The 22,326-nt window shown below is 57.7% G+C and overlaps 2 protein-coding genes and 1 long non-coding RNA gene across 13 annotated transcripts in view; 1 reads left to right on the top strand and 2 right to left on the bottom strand.

Moving 5' to 3' along the window:
- The first annotated feature begins 29 nt into the window (after nt 1–29).
- RHOF (ras homolog family member F, filopodia associated) lies at nt 30–22,116 on the top strand. 10 transcript variants are annotated; one of them, XM_070629084.1, is made up of 11 exons: nt 30–313; nt 736–778; nt 2,172–2,277; nt 2,383–2,406; nt 4,071–4,174; nt 9,718–9,817; nt 10,273–10,504; nt 10,797–10,884; nt 19,187–19,296; nt 19,385–19,519; nt 20,519–22,116. In XM_070629084.1, exons 7-11 carry the CDS (start codon nt 10,361–10,363, stop codon nt 20,681–20,683), a joined length of 642 nt encoding a protein of 213 aa, XP_070485185.1. In that variant the 5' UTR covers nt 30–313; nt 736–778; nt 2,172–2,277; nt 2,383–2,406; nt 4,071–4,174; nt 9,718–9,817; nt 10,273–10,360; the 3' UTR covers nt 20,684–22,116. The 10 variants fall into 10 exon arrangements, with proteins under 10 accessions (XP_070485185.1, XP_070485181.1, XP_070485182.1 ...); XM_070629080.1 differs by lacking the exon at nt 2,383–2,406; XM_070629081.1 differs by lacking the exons at nt 30–313; nt 2,383–2,406 and adding an exon at nt 404–437.
- On the bottom strand, nt 14,762–19,081 carry LOC139084751 (uncharacterized). Its single transcript, XR_011542439.1, has 5 exons — nt 18,952–19,081; nt 17,758–18,335; nt 17,274–17,409; nt 16,415–16,576; nt 14,762–16,082 (listed from the first exon to the last, which is right to left on the bottom strand). It is a non-coding gene; the product is annotated as an uncharacterized lncRNA (long non-coding RNA).
- Nucleotides 20,043–22,326, bottom strand: part of TMEM120B (transmembrane protein 120B) — a 42,117-nt gene continuing 39,833 nt past the window's right edge. For both annotated transcript variants that reach the window (XR_011542437.1, XR_011542438.1), the window contains exons 13-15: nt 21,419–21,516; nt 21,140–21,208; nt 20,043–20,632 (exon numbers count right to left, since the gene is read on the bottom strand). The gene's annotated coding sequence lies outside the window, so the exon portion shown is untranslated. The remainder of the gene's footprint in view (nt 20,633–21,139; nt 21,209–21,418; nt 21,517–22,326) is intronic.

Genomic DNA, 22,326 nt, shown 5'->3' with positions numbered 1-22,326 from the left:
CTCTTCCTCCTCCCCTCTCCTTCCTCGCCGCTTCCCCAGGCACTCTCCCGGCGGCGGCAGCTGCGCCGCCAAAGCCCCGGGCCCCAGCGGCCCCCCACCCCTCACTCGCGCGCTCCCACACTGCCTCCCCCCTCCCCGGGGGAAGGCCTTTTAATTTATTTATTCTGCTGGGACTTAGGTGGGGGGCTTGGCTGGCGGGGGAGGGGGTCTCCCCAGGCTCTACCTCCCGCGGCTGGGGCTACCCTCCGAGCCGCGGCCGCCGCGGTGCGCGCCTCGGGCCTCCAAAACTGTTTCCAAACTGCCAAGACCGGAGGTGGGCGCGTGGGGGCTCGGGGGGAAGGGCTGGGTTTTGGGGTGTGTATGTGTGTGTGATTGTGTGTTTGAACGTTGGGAGCCGTGGGGAGAGGCAAGACGACTCAAGACGAGTTGCAATCGAGGTATCTCCGCTCCGGCTTCCTCTTCTGCCCCGCGACCCCCTCCCCCCTGGAACAGAGCTGGGGAGGGAAAACCAGGATTTTAACCAAATTAGCATTCACATTCCTGGGAGGATGCAGCCCTCGCCTGGACCTGGGTGATAGAAGCTTCTTTCTCTGTTTTTATTTTTGGAGAGGAGCGCCCTGTAATTGTCTTGAACACATGCCTCTCTCTCCCCCCTCCTTCTTCCTCCAGCCACCAGCGGAGGAGAGAGTCCCCCTTTTTTGCATTTATCTTTTCCTTCCCCTTTCTTTATTAAAGGTCCGGGAGTGGCGGCGGCCAATCAGCGCGCGGCTTCCATTTTGTGAGTTCAACTCCGAGGCTCCCGGGCTTCGCGAGGACGCGTTTGCAGCCCCCTCTGCCTCTCCTCTCGGGCGGCCGAGGCGCGGGAGCCGCCTCGCCGGGGCTTCGTGGTGGTGTATTTCATATTGGGGCTCTTTTCGGGGTTTGTAATTTGGCCGTGGGTAGGTAATTGGCTGGAGCAGGGCGGCAGGGCGCGGCAGCCAATCAGCGCGCGGCTTCTATCGGGCTTGAGTTATTAGACGCTGGTCTCAAAACATCCTTCATCAGACACCAAGGAGAGGCCAACAGATGAGGGGAGCCATTTTTCTGCAATGGAATTAAATGGCCAAGTGGGTTTTTCCTTTGTTGCAAATGGGGAATGTTTTTCCTTTGACTCCACCATCCAGTTCAGGACGCCTCAGTGTTGTGTTTAACATTTGTCAACAGGCTAAAGGACTCACAATTGGAAGAATGAAGAAGACTTTTTAAAAAGATCTGGATTTTTCCTTATGACTTGGAATCCATCTTTGTCTTGTATAACTAGGTCATAGCACACCATTAATGTCAGCAGTTAACAATTTTGAATTCCAAAAAACCTAAGTAAATGACATATTTAATTTTTTTCCTCTTTTTTTCTTGGGTGGGTGGGGGGAGCTTGGAGCTGTCTTAATCTGTATTCTCTTGACTGAACAATAAATTTTTAAATATATATAGTTTCCTCTATTAAACACTTAAACCTGGCCATCTTATTAACTCCTTCTGCTCTCTTTTTAACAAGGTAATGTTTTAAATGTATAGTTTTAGGACTAGCGAAATGGCAGCAACAAAAAATTGTAAGCAGTTGTTACTTTTAAGTTTCTAAAAACCTTTTACATTGTAAGTACCCAATCCATTCTGTCCTTACGCAGTGCAGTTTTCATGTTAATGTTGCTGAGATGTCCTTAATTTTCTGAACCTTCATCTGCATGTATGTCTTTGTCGCTCTTGTCTAATATAAGCCAGTTAAAATGCTTTTAGACGATTTTGCTTTTATAAAGCTAAGGTTTTTTAGCTTTAAGCTTTTGAAAATGTTTACAGCAATAAATGCTAGTCAGCTTTCTTCCCAGTAGCATGTACACTTTCTTTGAAAATCGATCTATTTGAAGAAAAACAGCTCTGTTTTTCTCGTCTTGGTAGGGGGGTGGGTGAGGGAAAGGAAGACCTTCTCTTTGTGTAAAGAGACTAAAGCCGTCACAGGAAACTAGATTAAAACTGGAAAACAAGTCCTAGCTGGTTCGAGCCAAACACCAACGTTAAGTCGCGGGTATTTTCTGTGATGGTTGGGATGGCCGGTGCGTCTTATGCCTTTTGTTTGATTTGACTGTGTATTTTCGCCTTTTGTCTCTTAATGACGATCCCACCATTGCTATATCCAGAGCAGTAAACAGTCCTCTGCGAAGCCGCCTTTTGCCAACCCAACCCTGGAAAGTTTGCAGAAGTGGAAGGAGCAGAAAATGCCATGACAGTGTAACTTACCAAAAGGTAACAGCAACAACAAAAAAAGACACCACCATCCCCCCAAATATTCCCAACTAAACAATCCCCCCCAAAAGATACTCAAAACGTCCGCCCCGCTTGATCTTCCAGACTCCATGGCACCGGGCTGAGCGGGTGAGTAAAAAAAAAAAAACAAACGTGCCTTTTGCCCCTTCGAGGAAATCTTTTTTAGAGCAGGCCAAGGGCTGCAAATGTTTGGGAGCTGAGGAGAGAAGGAGGTTTCTGGAGCTTTATGTTTGGCACCCGGATCGGGGAGGGGTAGGGGGACGAGGAGGGCTCTTCAAACCCTTTTGCCCCTTCTGCCCCGGAGGCGAGAGGAGGGTCTCCCCAGCGACCTCGGGCGTCCACGGGGCCGCCTGCGCTCGTCCCCTTCGCTTTTCTAGGTCTGAGCCTTGGTGGGGAGAAGAAATTAAAGTGCTTTGGAAATGAGGGACTCAAAAGACAAGGCAACCTCCCCACGCGACCTAGGGCCTCGTTCCCTTTGGACTGGGGGGGGCTCGCCCTCCGAGGCCGGCTCGCGGGGCTCCGGGGCGCGCCTGCACTTCCCAAGCAGAAAGGACAAAGGCCGGCGTCCATGTTGGCACCATGACGCAGCATCTCTCAGCCCGCTGCCCGCGCTGCCTGTGCTCCGGCCGCGCTCGCTCCTCCCTCCCAAACTCGAGTTTTATTTTCAGGTTCAGCGCGGCGCCGCCGCCGGGGCCGGGCTGGCAGGCTGGCGGGCGGGCTGCGGCGGCTAATGGCGGCCCCGGCTCTCCTGCCTTCCTCCCTCCTTCCCCGGTCGCGGTCGGGAGCCCGGCGCGGGCGGCGGCCCCGAGAGCCCGCAGGGCCCAGCGCCCCGGGCCGGGGCGGGGGGCGCGGAGGCCGTTTCGGGGGCCGCGGGCCTGGGGGCGTCGCGCGCCGCGGCTCCCGCGCTCTCCTCTGCCGGGCGAGGCGGCCAGACGGGCGCCATTTCGCGCGCCGCCCGCGGCTCGGGCGGTGGCGGCTGCCGCGCGCCGGCGGGAGGAGGGAGGAGGCGGCGGCCGGGGGGAGGGGAGGAGAGGCCGCCTCCCGCGTGGACGCCCTGGCCCGGGAGGCCTCGACGACGAGCGCGGGCTCCGCCGCCCCTCGGACCCCGCGCCGGGCCACGCGGTCTCGCTCGCAGACCGGGCCGCGGGGCCCTCCCTCCTTCCTCCCGCGCGGGAGCCAGTAGCAGCGGGCCACGGGGCCTGCCGCGGCCTCGAGGCCGCCCCCTGACCCGGCCGGCTGCCCCGGAGGCCGCGGAAGCCTCCCTCGCCGCCGACCCGGGCCTGGGCGCCCCTGTTTAGGGCGTCCTTGGATCGCAGAGCCCGAGGGGCGGGGGGCCCCCTTTGTCCCCACTTTGGGCGCGAGGCCCTCGCGGAGGCCGCCGACGCCCGGGCTTGGCCGCCCGCGGCACGCCCTCCACCCGGAGGCTCTAGAGCTGCGGTGGGGGTTGGGGCCTGGGAAGGCTGAGCGGGCCTTCCCCGGGATCCCCAGAGGCGGAGGGCTCTGGGGTAAACCCTCATCTCCGGCCCTTCCTGGGGGAGGGGATGCGGACGGGGCGGGCCTTTGGAAATGCAGATGAGTCGCCTCCTGCTGCTTGTCGCCCGGGCTGAACCTTGGTGACTCAGCCACCCCCCCCATCCATTCCAGAGTGAGGGCCGTCTTGGCAGCTGGGGAGGGGCGCGCGGCATTTGTAAAGCTCCCCTTCCCTCGAGGAGATCCTGTCCGGTTCGTGGTCATCGACTCCCTAACAAACCCTCCGACTCTTTCCCCCTCAGGGTCTCGACCGGAGAAGGGGCAGCGGGCCTGGTTCCCTCAGAGTGGACAGTCCTTTGGACAGCAGGAGCAGGCCTAGTTTGACTCTGACAATCCTCCCACTAAGGTAGGTGTGAGCCCTTTCCCAGGCTGCGAGGGAGATTTGGGGGGCTTTGGCCTGGAGCCCAGGGAGGGCGGGGACCCCAAACCCGCCAGGCTGGTTCTGCAGCCCCTCCCCCACACAGATGTGTGGGACTGTGTGTGTGAAATCGGCTGCCTGCTGGGCCTGCTTGGTCCATCCATCCCTGCCTGTCAGCTTCTGTTGTCAGGAGTTTGGGGCGTGCAATTCTCTGCCGTATTTAGCAGCGTACGACAGGCTGCGCTTGCAAGTATTTCCCAGTTGTGTGTTTGGTGGTGGGGGGAGGGCCCAGGAAGCCTCTTACTTCTGAAAGGCACAGTCTGCTGTCAGGAAGCCTGGCCTTACCTTCCCGCCCCCAGTGGGAACGTGTAGGGTGACTGTTAGGAGCTGGCCTCTGGTGTCTGGCTGCTAGGGAGCTGAACCGAAGGACCTGAGATCTGGGTCACCTTCCTCTGAGAAAGAGGGTTCTTGAGTGTTCTTCCCCTTCCTGGGAATTCCCACGATTCTCTCCCCAGCCCCCACCCAAAAGGAGCCTGGTTTCTAGAATGGGCCATACCTGGATTTGAAACCTGGCTAGCCCTTTACCTGCTGTGACCTTGGATGAGTTGCACAGTTTCTGAGCCCCAGTTTTCCCATCTGCATAAACGGGGCTAGGTCAGTGATTCTCACACTTCAGTGCGCGTCAGAATCACAGGGGTGGCTCATTAGAACGGATTCTGGGCCCAGTCCTTCAGTTTCTGATTCAGTAGATGGGGCCTGAGAACTTGCATTTCTAACAGGTTCCCAGGTGAACTGATGCTGTGACCTGGGACATTTTGAGAACCTTTGGGCTTGGTCACATCTGGGTGTTGTGAGGAGGATGCAAGCTCGTGTACTTGGAGCCCCCAGCTTGGCACAGACTCGTTAGCTTGGTAATGATGGCAACTCTCTCCCTGTTCTAACTTGAGCTGACTGCGCACAGTGCCATCCTGTCTCCAGGAAGCTCCACAGCTGGAGGGGACCCTTGATCTCCGACCTGCCCCATGTGATCTCTAGTTTGAGATTACTTTGATGAGCCATTTGGGTCCAGGTGCCGCCCCGTTTGGGCGGGGGCATGGCTGCCTTGTCAGATCAGCCCTGCCCACTTTTACTCCACCCCTCAGTGTGAGGGCTAAACTGAGGTTTGGGGGAACCCATAGGGCTTGACCTGGGCGTCTTGGTGTTTACTCAAGGGAGGCTCTAAGTCAGGCGGCCCAGGGCTTGAATGTCTGCCGTGCTGGCGACCTTGGGCGAGTCTCCGGTGTGAAATGATAATAATGAATGCTGAAAACGGTGGTGGGAGGATTAGTGCGATTAAGGGGGCCGGCCTCGCATTCTGGCTTCACACTAGTTGGCCTCCATTCTAGTGTGGCTGCAGGGAGTGGGGGCTGGGCTGCCTTCGAGCTCCTCCCCCACCAGCCCCTCCCCCCCCAAGCACGTGGCAAAGCCTCAGGGCAAAGGGAAGACTGCCTTTCTGCAGGCAGAGAGCCAGCGCTGTTTTTCCTCCTCTGTAGTTTGAGTCGGGATGGTGGCTTGCCCCCAGCTCCACAGGCTTTTCCATGATCCGATACGATTTTGGATCACGCACCCACCCAGAGAGTAGAAGTGACTCACCCAAGGTCACAAGGCCACCACGAGCAGCCAGGATGGGGTTCCAGGTGTCTTGACTTCCAGCCCAGGGCCTGTGTCCATGGCACCCCCTCACCCCAGCTGTCTGGGTTATTTTGGGCTGCTTCCCATGCCAGCTGTCTGCTGGCATCACTGCCCGGGAGCTGGGAAAGCTGTCTGGTTGAAAGTAAGCAGCGTGCTGCTCTTGGCTCCTCCTGGCTGCCAAGCCTTGGCCCTGTGAGGGTTTCCAACCCCAGATAAGCTGGGTTTGGTCCATCTTGTCCTTTGCTGGGGGGGAAGGGGGTGCACCCTGCCGCAGCCTTCCCCCTACCTGGGGTGAGGGGAGAGGGGAAGGCACTTTGCAGAGTTGTTGCACTCACACTACTGTTAGCATCTCAAGCCTCTGCCCTCCTTCCACACTTGCCCCAAACCTGAGGTTTCTATTTGGCTCTGCCACTGAGGAGACGGGTCGGCCGACTGAGAGCGTCCTGCGTCCCTTTGAATAGAGTCCTAGGGGCTCCCCCGGCAGGGGTCTTTACCTCCCATGGGCATGGGATGGTGAAATGATTTAAACCTTCCCTGCCTAGCAGCACCCTGGAGGGCTACAGCCAGTTCCTCTGCTCCAGCCCTCGGACCAATTAGGGAGCAATTAGGTGCGGAACTGTGGTCTAGGTGTGATTCTTGGAAGGGAGAGGCATCCTCACAGCCTGGAAGGTGGTACTCCCTCACTGCTTCCATTTCTCTTTCACCCCTTCTAATTTCTTTGACCTCCCCCTCCCCCCTTCCCAGTGTCACCTCGTGGAGCCCGGGAGGGGCGGGGCAACCTGTCCGCAGGCTGCTGTTCCTCCTGGCTGGCCGTGAGGGTGGCCCCGCCCACCGGTCACCCAGGGAGCGTGGGGCGGGGCTGGTCCTGGCGCCAAGCCGGTGGGGCCTGCCCAAAGGGCCACGCCAGCAGCAGGGCGGCCCAAGGCAGGGAGGTGGCTGGACCTGCCTTACTACTGGACGCCAGAGCCCCGCCTCTTCCGGCCCCTCCGAGAGCCCCAGCGTGGAATACGACCTTTTGGACCCTCTGGGCCAGACGGGAGGCCTCTTCTCGGACTGTAGAGAGAGAGGTACCCCGCCATCTCAGAGGCCATCTGGGTCCAGTGCTGTCTCCAACTGGCTAGTGACCTCGGCATGTCCCCGCCCCTCTGGGAACAGTGGTCTCCCCGTGTGAACCTGGAGGGGGAAGTTGGCCTGATAATCTTGTTTCTGAGTCTGGCTTTGTGAGAGGGGAGCTTTTTGTACTCTCCCCCACCAAGTGCTGAAGCCTGCAGGGAGTCCTGGGGTGAGGGCAGATGGCCTTGGCTATCTCCCATCTCTGGGACCTCAAAGAACAGCTTAATCTGTGAAGGCTCAGTTTCTTCTGCCTCATCTAGGGTGGATGATCTCAGGATATTCTGAGGGACAAGGAGGTGGAAGCCGTAAGAATTACCATTAACTTCCCCATCATAACCTTTGCCCTGATAAGACAGAAGTGATCTGGCCCCTACTTCTCTCCTGTGTTCAGTTGGCCTCAGTATGGCACAGGCACCCCACAAATGCCACCTGGCCAGCTCCCCTAGGCTTCTGTGTCCCAACAACTCTGTAGCAAGAACCAGTTTAAAGAATCGTGGCCCTCCTCAGTCTCCAGGAATGCCTGGTGAATAGAGAGAATGACGTGGGTCCTCAGACAATCTCATAGGTAAGGGAGTGGGGCTCCCCATGCCTGTGGGTGTGCCGGCCGCCTCGGGTGGCCTGCCCAGGCCGGCCGCCTCTGAGGAAGCTCCAAGCAGCTGGCCTGGCTCCTGGGTATTTTTAGCTACAGATCTAGCCCCTGCACCACCACTGGAGCTGGGTCCAAGTCCAACACGCTCCAGGCTGGGTGGGGCTGGGGTTCTGCCAGCCTTGGCCAGGCAGGGGTGGGTGGGTGGGCGGGCTGGGGCCAGCATCAGCTGTTCTGCCTGGACTCAGGCAGAGCTGAGAAGAATCACTTTTCCTCTTCCTCCCTCCCCTCAGTTTCGTGTAAGTCATTTGTTCTGTCATAAGTCTAAATCGTAGCCCTATTTCTCAGATGGGTGGAAACTGAGATCAGAGCAAAGTCAGGAGCCTTCCCATGGGCTCGTGCGGTTAACCCTGTTTCGGTGACACAGTTTGCTCAGACCCTCCTAAGTGAATTCTCCCCAGGCCTCTCCCAGATGAGGCAGCCTCCCTCCCTCTCTTACCCTCCAGTCCCCCCTGAGCTTCAGGGTGACGCCTGAGGCAGCCAGAGGGGAGAGGCCTGGGGCTGGCTGCGAAGGTAAGTGGTCCTCCCCTCACTCAAAACCCTCTTCCATGCTCCCCCTCCCTGAGTGATGGGATGCCCTAGCCTCCCCCCATGGTCCTGGGGAACCTCACTTCTGACATGTCCCTGGACCTGGTCTCCTCTCTTGCCAGCCTTAGGCTGCCTCTATGGAAAGATGGCCCCAGCCCCATGCCTATCCCACCAGCCAATCACAGCTCTTCCTTGGTCACCAGAGAGAGCTTGAGGTCCCGGCTTTGGCTGGGTTCCTCCTGTTCAGGAGCCTTCTGTCCAGTACCCAGCATGAGCCTGGCAGCCAAGCCTTCCATGATCTAACCCTGGTTACCTTGCCAACCATGTCTGGCCTCACTCCTCACTCCCCCACCACTGCCGAACCTGTTGGGGTTTTCGAGCCACCATGCATTTGCTCAGGCTAGGTATCCATCCTGCTTCCACTGGCCTGCCCTCCCAGCACTGCCAAGCTTAGTTCATGTGCCACCCAGAGCCCTACCTTCCCTGAACCCCACAGGGACTCTGTCCTCTAAGTTGTTCACATCTCCCAAACTCCTTTAGACCTCTTCCCCCAAGACTGAGCTCCTCTCAGGCAGGAACATAATTGCCTCTCAATAAACTTGTGTTGCAAAAAGGAATGAATGAGTTGCTGTAAATTTGTTTAGGGGTGTTTGACTCCTGGTGACAGGATGGGGCCTCCACCCAGCAACCTGGAGCTGGGCCTTCTGTCCTGTTTCCAGCTCTGGGCTCTTGGGGCTTCCACGGGCAGTCGATGCTGCCATCTGGTGGTCAGATCCTGACTTGGATCCACTGAAAACCTTGACCTGGCATTTGTGGAACTGCCAGCTTGGCAGTTTCCTCCCCGAAGTAGTTTACCTGGTCTTTGCTGAGAACTTGAAAATTGGGAATCTTCTGGGTGGGGGTGGGGGGCAAGAGGATCCTGAGTCCTGCCAGCCCCTCTGAGCAAACCACTCGAGGTCTTACCCCATCTGGGAGGACCCTGCTCTCTCACTTGGCCATGCCTCAGTGCCTGCCTGCCGCGCACCGGGTCCAGGGGTTCCTCTGTCCCTCCGACCGTTGGCTTGGCTTGTCCAAAGGACCCCAGGGTCGCAGGGATGGAAGGGCAGGGGCGATCTTGTCCGCCGCCCTGGTAATGCCTGTCCTTATAGTGTGCTCAGTAAATAGCTGTTTTGATTAGGGGGGTGGGAGGATTAAGGAGAATCCTTGGGATGAAGGATATGTGGCTGCTAGCTGGAGAATACAAATTTCTGGGTGGGGGTGGGTGTTAATGAATCTCCAAAGCGGATGGAGTAGGGTCCAGCTATCTCCACTAGATCTACCCTGGCTTTCCCCGTCCCTTCTTCGACAGTGTCTTGCTCGGGTCACGCCTCTGGCCCCTGCTAGAAAGAGGTTCCCGCCAGCGTGGTTTGGGGCCAACCCCCGAAAGGGTGTTGTTCCGGGGAGGTTCACCTGCTCCCCAAGCCGCCCGCGCCGAGGCGATCGCCCGGCAGAGGGCGCCAGACGTCCACCTTGCGCCCCCAGGGAGGTGAGGGGTAGGTAAGTGGAACCGCAGTTCCCCACCCTCAACCCGCAGCCGCACAGGTGTCCGGACGGCCACACCGGGTGGGCAGACACGACCCCCGTGCCATCGTCTTCCCTGGCACCACCAACCTACCTCCTTCGGGGAAACTGAGGTCAGAGGCGGGCTTGCCCCAGGCCGCGCAGCTGGGGCGGGGCTAAGCTGGGGCGGGGGAGGGGTTCCCAGAGCTGGAGACCGAGGCTCCTCGAACCCGAGTGCTGGAGGGACAGTCCGCCAATCGAAGAATCCCTGGCTGATGGGGGAGGCCGAGCCGGCCAATCAGAGGGACCCTGCCGGAAGGCGGAGCCTGCCAATCAGGGGTGCCGGGCTAGGAGCGGCCGAAATGTTCGGATCTTTCCTGTGGGGGGCGCGCCGTGACGCGCGGGTGAGGGGGTGGGAGCTGCGCTTGCCGCTGAGCACTCCGTTTCTCAGTTGCCTCAGTTTCCCTGGAAATGAGAGGTGAACGCCCTGGGCCAGGACCCTAGCAAGAAGGAAACAGGCTGGGAGGTCGGCCCAGGTGGCTGCCTGGCGGAGGCTGTGCCAGCTCCGAAGGGGCGGGGTATCTTTTAGCACCGCCCCGGGGGCGGCCCCCACCGCTGATCCCTCAGCCCCTGCGCTCCGCCGGGCGAGCCACCGCCAGTGCTGCCGGCTCCGGGCTATGGACGCCCCCGGGGCCCCGGCCCCGACCGTCGCCCCGGGCCCGAGCCCGGGCAGGAAGGAGCTGAAGATTGTGATCGTGGGCGACGGCGGCTGCGGCAAGACCTCGCTGCTCATGGTGTACAGCCAGGGCTCCTTTCCCGAGGTGAGGCCCGCCGGGGGGATGGAGGCAGGTAGGCTGGGTGGAGGGGACTTGCTTGGGGCGACTGGGGGCGAGGGATGGCCCTCAGCCTGCGCCACGAGCCCGGACCCCGGGTCCCCGGCGTCCTGCGCGTGGAGAGGCGGCCGCCACCCCGGGGCGCTCCCTCGGGAATTCCAGAGCCCAGCGGGGTGAGGGGGAGGCTGGGCCGGATGCGGTGAAGGTGGAGGGGGCGTCCGGCCGGACTCTGAGTCTTCGCACCACCCCTTAAGATCCAACCCGACCCCTTCTCCGACAGCACTACGCCCCATCCGTGTTCGAGAAGTACACGGCCAGCGTGACTGTGGGCAGCAAGGAGGTGACCCTGAATCTCTACGACACCGCCGGTGAGTGCGCTTGCGCGCCGAGGGTCCCGGGGTCCGCCCGAAGGGATTCCCCTGCAGGGGTATCCCCCGCCGGGCATCCCGGGCCCGTCAGCCTTTGCGGGGCCCTGACATCCCATCACTCATGGAGGCCGCGGAGGGGCGCTGGCTGGGGGCCGGTTAACCACCGCCTGGAGTCCAAAAAGGCCTCAGTCGTTCCATCTGTCAAAGGAGGGTATTTGGAGGAGGTGAGCTTCTGGAACACCCTGCTAGCGTGATGTGCTGAGGACCCACGGCTTCGTTTCTCTTCTGTAGTTCTAGAAAACCACGGGCTTTACTTCTGCTTCCCATGGTTCCAGGATTTCGTGCCTTACATGCTGTGGTCTCTTAAGATTCTGTGGGCTGCAGATTTGAATGCCCTGGTGCTATGATTCCGTGGGCTGCATTTCTGGGTTCTGTGCTTCTGGAATACTCTAGGTGACTGATCAGAGCTTGTGATTCCAAGATTCTGTGGCTGACAGTTCTGAGACTCCACAGTCCTGTGCACCCAAGTTCTGAGTCCCATGCTTCTGGGATTCCCTGGAATACAGTGTGTGATTCTGGAATTCTGTGGTCTACAGTTTAAAGCCTGTGGTTCTAGGATTCTGTGGCTACAGGTCTGTGTCTTCTCGATTCCCTGGGAAGAAACCAGGCACTGATGATGGAACAGAGCTCTAAGGAATGAAGATCCAAGATAAGATCCTCTCTGCCACCTGCAGCTCCTAAGGCAAGGGGATTTACGCTAACTAACTGCGACAGTCATCAGGGTCCCTGTTGCTGGGGGATGAGTGGAGGAGCACAGCCACTGGGAGGATTTGGGTAACACTTGAGGGGGCTGCCTTCGGGTAGCTTCCGTCCTGCTCTGGCTCCCCTTTGGGCCAAAGGTCAGTATTGGGGAGCAAAGGTCAGGATCCCCAGCTGGGGCCTCACCCAGCCTCTGTGACTCAGTGTTTAATGACCTGCGTGGAATCATGTCATCAGGTTCCCTTGCAAGCCAAGCCTTGTATGTGTGAGGTGAAGTTGCCAACTGGTCTTGGATGGAGCCAAAACCCAGACACCCCCACCCCGTCCCCAAGGCTGCCACTAGCATCTCTCGTTCCATCCTGGAGAGGATCAGAGAAAGGTTCGCCCCAGTCCCAGACCCTCCCTCTGTTCCTGACTTTGGCAGGCTTTGCTGTACAGGTGTGCCCCGCCTTGAGTGGCCTCTAAGGATCCCCTCTTCTTGGATGAGAGCCCTGCAGGGCTGCCCCCAGAACAGGGCCATGCCTCCAGCCCACTGAACTGGGAAAGCCAAAGGCTTCTGAGGAATTCCCGAGGGCGAGGTCACGAAAGCAGTAAAAATGGTGGTATGCCTGGGACACCTGAAGTTTCATATGTTTCCCATCCAGGAGCCAGGGAGGGGCAGGTCCATTAGCCCCACTTTATGGGTGAAGGGCTGACAGGCTGGGAGAGCCAGAGGAGAGTTTTCACTTTCTCTTCCTTCCCCTGACCTCGGGGCCTCCCCTATCAGATCCCCAGAGTTCACCCTTCACTCAGCCTCTCCCATGAGACCCAGCGCAGGAGCCACTTCTGATCTTTCTAACTTCACCCAGAGAAAGATGCTCAAAGAACCCGTTAGATTGTTGTGTGGAGGCTCCAGAAAGCTTCTCCTCGGTGTACGGAAGGCTTTGCACTAACTGCTGCTGTGGGAGGGACGGAGGGAGCCCCATCTCTCGTCATCAGAAGCATGCGACCCCCCTGGACAATGATAGTCCCGTCCGTGACTTCCTGCCACATGCTTTGGAGTCAGACCTGGGCTTTGACGCCAGCTCCCCTGGCTGGGTCATCAGGGACACCTGGGCCTCAGTTTCCTCATGTGTAATCAGGGCTACAATAGTCGTGAGGGTTAAATCAGATCTGTGCGACATGCAGCATTTAGCACTGGGTTTTCTCTCTTGGGAACGGCTAAGTGTTGTCATTGTGATTGTTAACCTCCACCATTCAGGCCAAGCCCCAAGCCTGAGCCCCTTCTGGATCTGTCAGGCGGAGCTCTGCGCTGGCCCCCACCCCCGCTTTCCCAGCAGGAGTCTTTCAAGCAGCAGAAAAGCAGAGCTGGGGTTTGAACCTCCAGCTGGAGCCCTGGGGGAGTAGACTGGCCGACTGGCCTCACAGTCAGCAGGACAGCCAAAGGAGGGAGAAACAGAGCTGCTGCCACCTCAAGGGGGTCCCACTGTGACCTGGGAAGCCCATCATCGGGAGCAGAGTGAAGGAGAGACTGGGTCATTCCTCTTACGTACACCAGTGCCCAGCACGGTGCTTGTCCTAGAGTGAGGCTTGTGGAATGAAAAATAAATCTGGATGCAGAGAGGCCCCTGGAGAAGGTCCTGTGTGATAAAGCCAATGAGATTTGTCTCTACCTATGGGGTGGACAGATGTCAGGAGAACGTGGCAGAAAAGGATGGCCAGGTTACCAACTAGAAAAAGACAGAGACTAAGGGGGGTGAGGGAAGTGGCTGAGCTGGAGATGAGTCTAGTAAAGGTTGTTGCAGAAGGTTCTAGAACCTGATGGGCACGACCCCGGGGTGGGGGATGGGAGTGGGCAGGGCAGCATCTTTCCAACCAACCTGTGATGACCAGAGCTCTGGGACAAGGGTGGCCCCTGGGAGGCTGAATTTCTCCACACCCAGGGCCTCGGTCGCAGGAGTCCACGTGGGAGGCCACTTGTCTCCGTCCTGCAGAAGCAGTTACAGACACCGCAGCAGTGGGAGGGTAGATGGAGGGTTTACAGAGTTCTCAGTGCTCAAAGGTGAAGGGGTGGGGGCTGTGAGCACCCATTACCCTAGCAGCCTCGCCCGTCGGGCCTGACGCCCTCAGAGGCAGGAAGCTGTGGTGAGGTCTGAAGTTTCCTGGGCAGAGGGGAGGGGGGCACGAGGTGGGATGTTAAGACACCAACCAGAGACAGCTATCTGGGCCTTGGGTGGGGCCCAGGGTTGGGGCATCACAGGATGGGGTGGGGGTTGCCCAGAGAGGTGGGGAGCCGTGGTCCCCTTCCCAGCCTGAGATGGGAACAGTAGGAAAAGTGAGGGACAAAGTGGTTGCTAAGACAAGGAATCAGGCACAGGAGGGGTGTCTAGGAGCCAGGAGCACTGGAAGCTTGGGGAGCCGAGCTGTGGGTGGGTCAGAATGTGCTCTCGGCTCCAGGCTGGGGCTGCCCCCACCCCAGCCCCTCCTGTCTCTGGGGAAGGAAACGCAGGTGGGTGGGCCCCAGTAGTGCTAGTAGAAGTGGGTTCCTCTTCCAGCAGCTGCTTCTCACGCTGCCTGCGCCCCTCCCCTGACCAACGCCCCTGCTGGAGCTGGGAGCCGCCTGCCCTGTGTCTGTTCCTCCAGCTGATGTGGGCACCACTGTGGCCCCATGACACCCTCTCTCCTCAACCCAGCTTGGCCGTAGAGACCCCTCGGCCCAGAAAGATGACTGCCGCGGCAAAGCTCCTTCCCACAAAGGAAATACCCTGGTGGGAGGCGAGAGCCTCACTTCCTCCCACCCCACAGCCCCGCCAACCTCAGGAAGATGAGCAGCTTTGAGGGGAGCCGGGGCTCAGACCTTTCCTCGCCAGAAACAGATGCCTTTGAACGTAACTCGGGGGCTTTCTTAACCTCTCAAGCACATCTTCAGAGGCCTGAGGGGGATCCCTGTTTGCCTGTGGGCAGGTGGCTCAGCCCCTTTAAGTCTCGGCATCGCTGTTGGTAAATGGGAGGTATCACCTTATGGCTGGGAGGCCCTCAAAGCTTGTGGGGCCAAAGATTCAGGGTTAGAACCCCCCACCCTGGCCCCTGGCCGTTGGGAGTTTCTATTTTCAGTCATAACGACAGGAGCCATCTCTCACCTTTGCTCAGCATTGAAAGTCCTTTACTTTCAGTATCAGGGGCAGGGTTATCACCCCCTTTTCCAGATAAGGAAACTGAGGACCAGAGAGGGAAGGTGGAAGGTCACAGAACGTGAGTCTGAGTGGAGCCTGGCTCTCCTGACTCATACAGGAGAGATGGCTAGAACACTCCCCTCCCAAGGAGACGAGGTCAACGGCACCCGGAAGTCCAGACTGCAGGCCTGGTCCCCAAGTGGAGGCCCACACCAAATCCCGGGGAGAGCTGAGCCAGGCACATTTAAGCCAGGAAGGCAACCCGGAGGGGGAGCTGGGATCTGGGCTGCCTGCTCAGCCCCTCCTGGAGTCCCTCTCTCTTTTGAGATGCCTGGGTTGGCAGCCTTTCCTCATTTGGTCAGAGCTGATGCTTGTAGGGTGAGGACAGGTCCGTACCCTCTAGGGTGGACTGAGAGAGAGGCATCCCGACCGTCCTACCTATGGTCCTCTGTCGTTTACAGAGTTCCCCTTAGCTGTGTGACCTTGGGCAAGTCACTTAACCTCTCTGTGCTTCAGTTTCTGCATCTGTAAAATGGGAATAACAATATTCCTACCTTGTAGGGTCGTAGTAAGGAATGAGTGTAGGTAAAGGACTTTAGATGGGGCCTGGTGTATGATGAGTGAGCATTCTTCCATAAATATTGCCCATATTTACCATTTTTATTATTGTCATCAAGCCCCATCTGCTTCCCACATATCCGTTTCGCAGATGAGGAAACTGAGGTCCAGAAGTTAATTCCACATTGGGAAGGCTGGGGAAGGCTTCCTGGGAGAATTGGCGCGTTTCGAGTGGCCTGGCAGGCAGCTGACCTTGGAGTTGGGGACTGAGTTGGCACTCCAGCTCACAGGCAGCCTGTCTATGACCTTGAAAAAGGCCCCCTCGGCCACGTGGGCTCTTAACAGGAAGAACTTCCTGGGCCCAGCTCCCCTCCCGGGTGGCTGCTTGAATTAACACAGGATAGAAGCGAAGTGCTCTCCCAAGGCTGAAAGCCACACCGACGAGTAGATGAGTTTCCCACTGTCTTCACGCACCCACTCATCTGTTCGTTCACCACACTCGCAGAGCTTGCTGTCTCCCCGGTGTGTCACTGTCCCGAGGACAGAGCCGGCCCCTGGCCTCAGGGGGCATACGTGCTCATGGGGGAGACAAAAAACGCAGACGGATATTGCGAGGTCAGGAAGTGTGTGCGCTACATGGGAAAATAAAGCCGACAGACTGCAAAGGAGGCTGTGGTGTCAGAGTCCTTGGGAAAGTTCTCTGGGAGGAGGTGACATTTCTGCAGAGACCTGAAGGAAAGGAGGGAATGAGCTGTGCTGTTACCTGGGGAAGAGCCTTCTAGAAGAGGGAACAGCAAGGGCAGAGGCCCTGATGGGGAGCAGGGCTGGTCTGACTTCCTCCCTCAACCCGCCACAGCCCGACTTCTGCTCTCATTGCCTCTGCTGAAATCATCAGAGGCCGTAATTGCTAAACTCCGGGGGCACATCTCGGCCGTCGTCTCTGCTCATCTGACAAGAGCTGAACAACCTCAACAACCAGTCAGTATTATTGAGTGGACGCCTCCTGGGGGCCGGGAAGTATTTTTAAGGACAGACTTGGTCCCTGCCCTCTGGGTGCTTACAGTCCATGGGGAGACGGCAGGTCCATGGATGAGTAAAGATTGTGGACAAACGGGGTGGACTTCGAGGGAGGAGGGAAGGCCTCTCACAGGAATCAGCTGTGCGAGATGAGGGAAGACGTCAGAGCCCCACTTAACAACTGCGTGTCCACTCCTGCCGTATTTCTAGAAGGGAATGAGAATGTCTGTATTGTCAGAATGATGAACGGCATCATGGCAGCGAAGAGGCCTAGCACCTATTTTTGCACAAAGCAAAGCAGAATAGAGCATTGCTGTGTTGACTTGGAATTTAATGAACTGGGGTTGGGTCCTGGCTCAGTCACTAATTCAGTGGCCTCAGGTGGGCGGCTTCACTTCTCTGAAACTCACTCTCTTTATACGGAAATGGGCGTATTCCTAAGTTCCCCGACTGGCACGTCAGGTGGTAGTTGTAAGGACTTCTTAATCGCTTACAGGCAAAAGCACTGTAAAATGCATATGAAGTATCAGGTGGTATTATTATTAAGTAGAAATAGTGAGAAGGCAATTATCCTGAAAAAGGAAATAATGCAGATGGTCAGTCTGAATATTTAAAAATAAAATGCTAGGAAGAAAATGGAAAACAAAAATGAGGGAAAGTATTCCAGGTGTGGGGAACAGCAAGTACAAGGGCTCTGAGGCACAAGAGCTTGATGGGTGTGAGAAACAGTGAGGAGGCCATCTTGGCTGGACTGCAGTGAGTGAGGGGGCATCGAGAGAGGGAGATGAGGTCGAGGTCCGTGGGTGCCAGGTCAGATGGACCACCAGGAGATGCTGGATTTACCCAAAGGACAATCAAGAGCCACTGAGTGTTTCAGTTGAAGGGAGAGGGGCAGGATTTTACTTGTGCTTTAAGATCCATCCAGCTGCCTGGTGGAGAATGGATTCATCAAGGAGCAGCAGGAGGCCAGGGAGGAGGCGGCATAGCAGACCAACGGTGACTTGGACGAGGACGGTGCCATGCTGTCCAACAGAACTTTCTGCAACGATGGAAACGTTCTGCACCTGCATTGCCCATTACGGTAGCCACCAGCTGCATGTAGCAGTTAATCACTTGAAACGTAGCTAGTGCAACAGAGAAGCTGAATTTTTAATGTTCATTAAGTAGCTACATGGGGCTGGCAGCTGCCCTATCGGACGGCACAAGTCTAGAAAGACATGGACAAAGGTTAGGAGAGGGGACAGTTGGGGATGTACGTGGAAAGGGGGGATGGGCTGGAATAGCATGCTGGACCCGTTTCCCACCGTCTTACAAGGATTTCTCCAGCTTTGTTTGTGGCAATGAGGGCAGGAGGATCTGAGTCCCGTGGGCCCCGACCACCCCTCACCTTCCCTCCAGTGCTGGGGGTACTTTGGCTGCACCACAGCATGGACAGTCCTCCTGGGCCAGCTGTCGTCATAACTGTGGCTCTTGTTCACTGCACCCCCTTAGGGCTCCTGGGTTGAGGAAAAGCCAGTGGGAAAGGGAGAGGGTGGCCGTGCCCTGTCATCAGAGGGGAGCCAGGAGCAGGAGGTGGCCTGGCCTCGCTCAGTGGAGAGGCCACTTGTCCCGAGAGGCCTTTGGCAGGGAGGGAGGGGAGGACAGGCGGGTGCTACCCAGGCCCCCACAGGCTAGAGGGAGGAGCGAGGGTGGGGGACCCTGGGCCTCTGTGTTGGGAAGTCACAGCACCCTTCCCAGGGTGGGTCTCACTCGGGAGTCTTTCAGAAATGCCGGGCATGATAACTAAGCGCGGTCCTGGGCCTGCTTCTGGACCAGGACAAAAAGACCACAGGCCGTTATGGGTGAGATCTGACTCGGCCTGTGGGCTGGATTAGAGAACACTGTCAGCGGTGGCTCCTCGGGTTCGATCCGGGGACTGTGGGAGGTGAGAGCACGTCCTTGTTCTTAGGAAATCCACGACCGATTCTAGAGCAAAGAAGCCGAGCGCCTGCAATTACCTCTCATGTGCTTCAAAGGCATTTATATATAGATAACAGGGGGAGGTGGGAGGGGTGGGCCAAGTGTAAACACTTGGTGCCTCTGAGTAGGGAGTTCTTTGCATGCTTTTTTGCAATTTTTCTGTATGTTTGAAATGGTGAGTATAAAAAATTACTAAAAAAGTTTTTAAAAACCAAACCCACTGTTGCTGAAGCCAAGCCTTGGGTTCTGATTCAGTTGGTGCTGGGGGAAGGGGGGGGTGGGGGCGGCGAGCCCCTGGAGTGTTCGGTTCTGCCCAGGTGAGGCTGATATGCAGCGGGGCTGACAACTGCTGTGCAGGTGGCTCTGGGCGGGAGCGTGCTGGTCATCTCCAGCCATCCCCTGACAGTCCTCCTGGCGTGTACCAGAATGGCAGGAGGAATTCAGCCGGAGGCCACGCACCCCTGAGCCTGGGGGCACCCTCCACGGTTAACTGCAGTGCCCTGCCCCACTTGGGGAGGGGAGGGATGGGGCTTCTGAGTCTGCACTTTCAACCTGAGCACCAGGGCAGGTGGGGGGATGTAATCATCATCGCGTAATTGCTAGCTGTTCTCCCAGCACGTACCCGGTACTCGGGCCCAGTTCTGAGCACTGCATGGGTTTTATCTTGTGTAATCTTGGCTACCGTCCAGGGCTGCGGGCTGCTACCTCTGTTTTATAGGTGAAGAAACTGAGGCCTAGAGACATGGAGTCACTTGCCCAGGAGACCCCACCCCCTCACCCATCTGAGCCCAGACAGGGGACTCAGGTGGACAAGGAAGTGGTGCCTCCCTCACCCCCCACCTGCTCTCCGGTTTCAGGGCAGGAAGATTACGACAGGCTGCGGCCCCTGTCCTACCAGAACACCCACCTCGTGCTCATCTGCTATGACGTCATGAACCCCACCAGCTATGACAACGTCCTCATCAAGGTGAGGCCCATCTCCCAGCCAGCCTGCACCTGGGGCTGGGGACCACGGATCCGGCCCCAGCCCTGATGCCCGCCCTCTCCCTTGACAGTGGTTCCCTGAGGTCACTCATTTCTGCCGTGGGACCCCCATGGTGCTCATCGGCTGCAAGACAGACCTAAGGAAGGACAAGGAGCAGCTGCGGAAGCTCCGGGCGGCCCAGCTGGAGCCCATCACCTACATGCAGGTCGGCCAGGGGCCCCCTTCCCTTCCCACCAGGGGCCCAGGTCCCTGGGCACAACCGTAGGTGAAAAGCCTCTCAGGCCTTTGGCCTCTGCAACTGGGGTGCCTTAGTGGCCTTTTGGGGAGCTGAAGCACGCAGGATTCTAAGAATGCTAATTTGAAGATATTAATATTGAGAGCCTACTTATGTGAACACTTTACTTACCTCATTTAACCCTTATGACCCTAAGGCAGGGACTGTTAGCATCCCCAAGTTTACAGGGGAGAAACTGAGACCCAGAGAGGTTAAGTAGCTTGCCCAGGGTCACACAGCTAACCTGAAGTGGAGTCAGGATCCTGTCCTAGTCACTCTGGCTCGAGTCTGGGCTCTTAGCCACCCCCCCCCCCCGCCCCGTCCCATCTCCCCAGGGGACCGGAGGGGCAGGCCCTCATTCAAAAGCAGGCTTCCCCTACCTAGGAGAGTCGTGGGCAAAGCAAAACGGCACGGCCTTCTGGGTGAGGCTTGGGAGAATAAAAGGAACACAAAGGAAAACTAATAAAGTTTAATAAAAAGAAGCAAGCACTAATAAAAGTAAATTTGTTTTAGAAATAAAGATATCTTTTCCTCTAATGGCAAGCTCAGTTGCCTAAATTGTGCTCTGGAGAAGAGACAGGGAGAGGCCTGCAGGGAGCCCTTCTTGTCCTGGGGCCTTCAGGTCTTCTCTCAGGCCTGGCAGAGACCGACCTCGCCCGCCCGTGCTGCCATTCTCTGCCGAGGCTGGAGGGCGGGTAGGAGTAGGCCAGGAGTGGCCTCTCCCAGCAGCTGCAGCCCGTGGGCCACAGCGAACAGGCCGTGTTCATCTACACTCACTGGTGGGGCTGGCCCTGGGGTGGAGAGAGGGGCCCCACACCAAGGCCTCTGCCCCTGGAGAGTCCCCAACGCCAGCCCCAAACCCCCAAGGGGGTGTCAGGAGGCACCCCATGCTCCAGGCCCCTCATCTAATGCCGGCCCCTCCCCCACCAGGGCCAGAGCGCCTGCGAACAGATCCAAGCTGCCCTCTACCTGGAATGTTCCGCCAAGTTTCGGGAGAATGTGGAGGATGTCTTCCGAGAGGCCGCCAAGGTTGCCCTCAGTGCTCTGAAGAAAGCACAGAGGCAGAAAAAAAACCGCGTGTGCCTGCTGCTCTGACCCTTCGGGGGCACATGGCCCTCACAACAGGACTGACAGGGCCTGGCTCCCTAGGCCCAGACTGCTCCCCAGGATCCGGTCCCAGACCCAACTCTCGAAGCACACTTGGAGTTGGGCATCTCCAGTGCCTGGGGCCACACTATTAGAACATTCTGGAACTCTCTCAGCTGGAGCTCTGATCATGAGCTCACCTCTGGGCTCACTGGAGCTGTGGCCTGCGTGGTGGTAGGTGAGGGTGCTGGACTCAGTCCCTCTGTACCCTGGAAGTAGCATTTGTCCCTAGGACCCAGGAGTGCCCTCTTCACAACCTCCCCCCCAGCCATATGTGTCCCCCCTTTGCACAGCCAATAGGTCCTCAAATCCTGTGCTTGAAATGTAAAACATCTGGTACGTGGGTAAATGTGGATTTGGCACCACTCCACATAGCGCCCCCCAAGCCTGCAGCTCCCACATTACCCGCCTCCCTGGGCTCCTCAGATAGGCCTGGCTGCATCCTCCAGCTTCTTGCTTCCTTCCCCCAGGAACCTGGGGGCCACGAAGGGACCAGAGCCTATCAGGAGAGTACAGGCACCAGCGCCTACCCAACCTCCCTCCCTCCTCCACCCCACACAGGACTTGAGTCTCAGCCTTCGGCTTGGCTGCCATCTTTCCAGAGCAGGTCACATATGCCCAAGAAGAAACTCACTTTAAAAAGCAAAGAGTAGACTCTGGACCACCCATCCGAACTCCTCTCACCTGCAACCCCCCACTGCCAGAAACTCGAGATGAAAAGTGACAACAGCTCTGAGTGATCTTGGGCGAGTCAGTTCTCTCTCTAAAGACTGTTTCCTTATCTGCAAAAGGACAGCGCTGGGTCATTTAAAGTCATCAAGCTCCCCTCTGTCCCTCACAGCCTCCACTTCTGCCAAGATGTGGAGCTCTGGAGCTGAGACCATCCTGGCCACCTGCGAGAAGGGACCTGATCAACCCCCAGCCTCGGGTTCCCTGAACCTCCTGGAAGGTCTGGGGTCGGGGCTCCAGGAGCAGTTAAACAAGTGCCCCAGGTGATTCTACTGCCCCAGAGATGACAGCTGCTGGGTTCCTGAGTGAGCCTGGGAGTCAGCATTGCCTAAGAAGGGATAATGGCTTCAGGGGGCTCCTGCCTCAGCCCCCCCTTGCAGTGCTGCAGCCCCCACTAAGCCTGAGGCTCTCTGAAGTCAAGTGGTAGGAAAAGGGAATTCTGAAGTCCACCCTACCCCACCCCACCCTGGTTCCCCAAGGCCCTGCCATACCCTGGGGAGTCAACAGAGTGTTCAGACCAAGGACCTCTTGTTCTAGCAGAATCAAAGGCCTAGTGGACAAATGATAGTCTAGGACAGAGGTCAGCAAACCACAGCCTGTGGGCCAAATCTGGCCGCTGCCTGTTTTTGTAAATAAATTTTTATTGGAACACAGCCACGCCCATTCATTTATGCATTGGCTGCTTTGCCCTACAACTGCAGACTAGAGCAGTTGTGACAGAAACCATCTAGCCCGCAAAACCTAAAATATTTACCATCTGGCCCTTTACAGGAAAAGTCTGCCAACTCCTAGTGTAGGGCAAACCCCAGTGCCTAAAGAGCCTAATGGAAGACCCAAAGGGTGAAGTAGGACAGGGATAAAAA

This window comes from Equus przewalskii, chromosome 7, assembly GCF_037783145.1.
Source record: "Equus przewalskii isolate Varuska chromosome 7, EquPr2, whole genome shotgun sequence".
NCBI classification, from domain to species: domain Eukaryota; kingdom Metazoa; phylum Chordata; class Mammalia; order Perissodactyla; family Equidae; genus Equus; species Equus przewalskii.
Note: the sequence above shows the minus strand (reverse complement) of the source record. Positions and strands in the feature narration are given on the sequence as shown.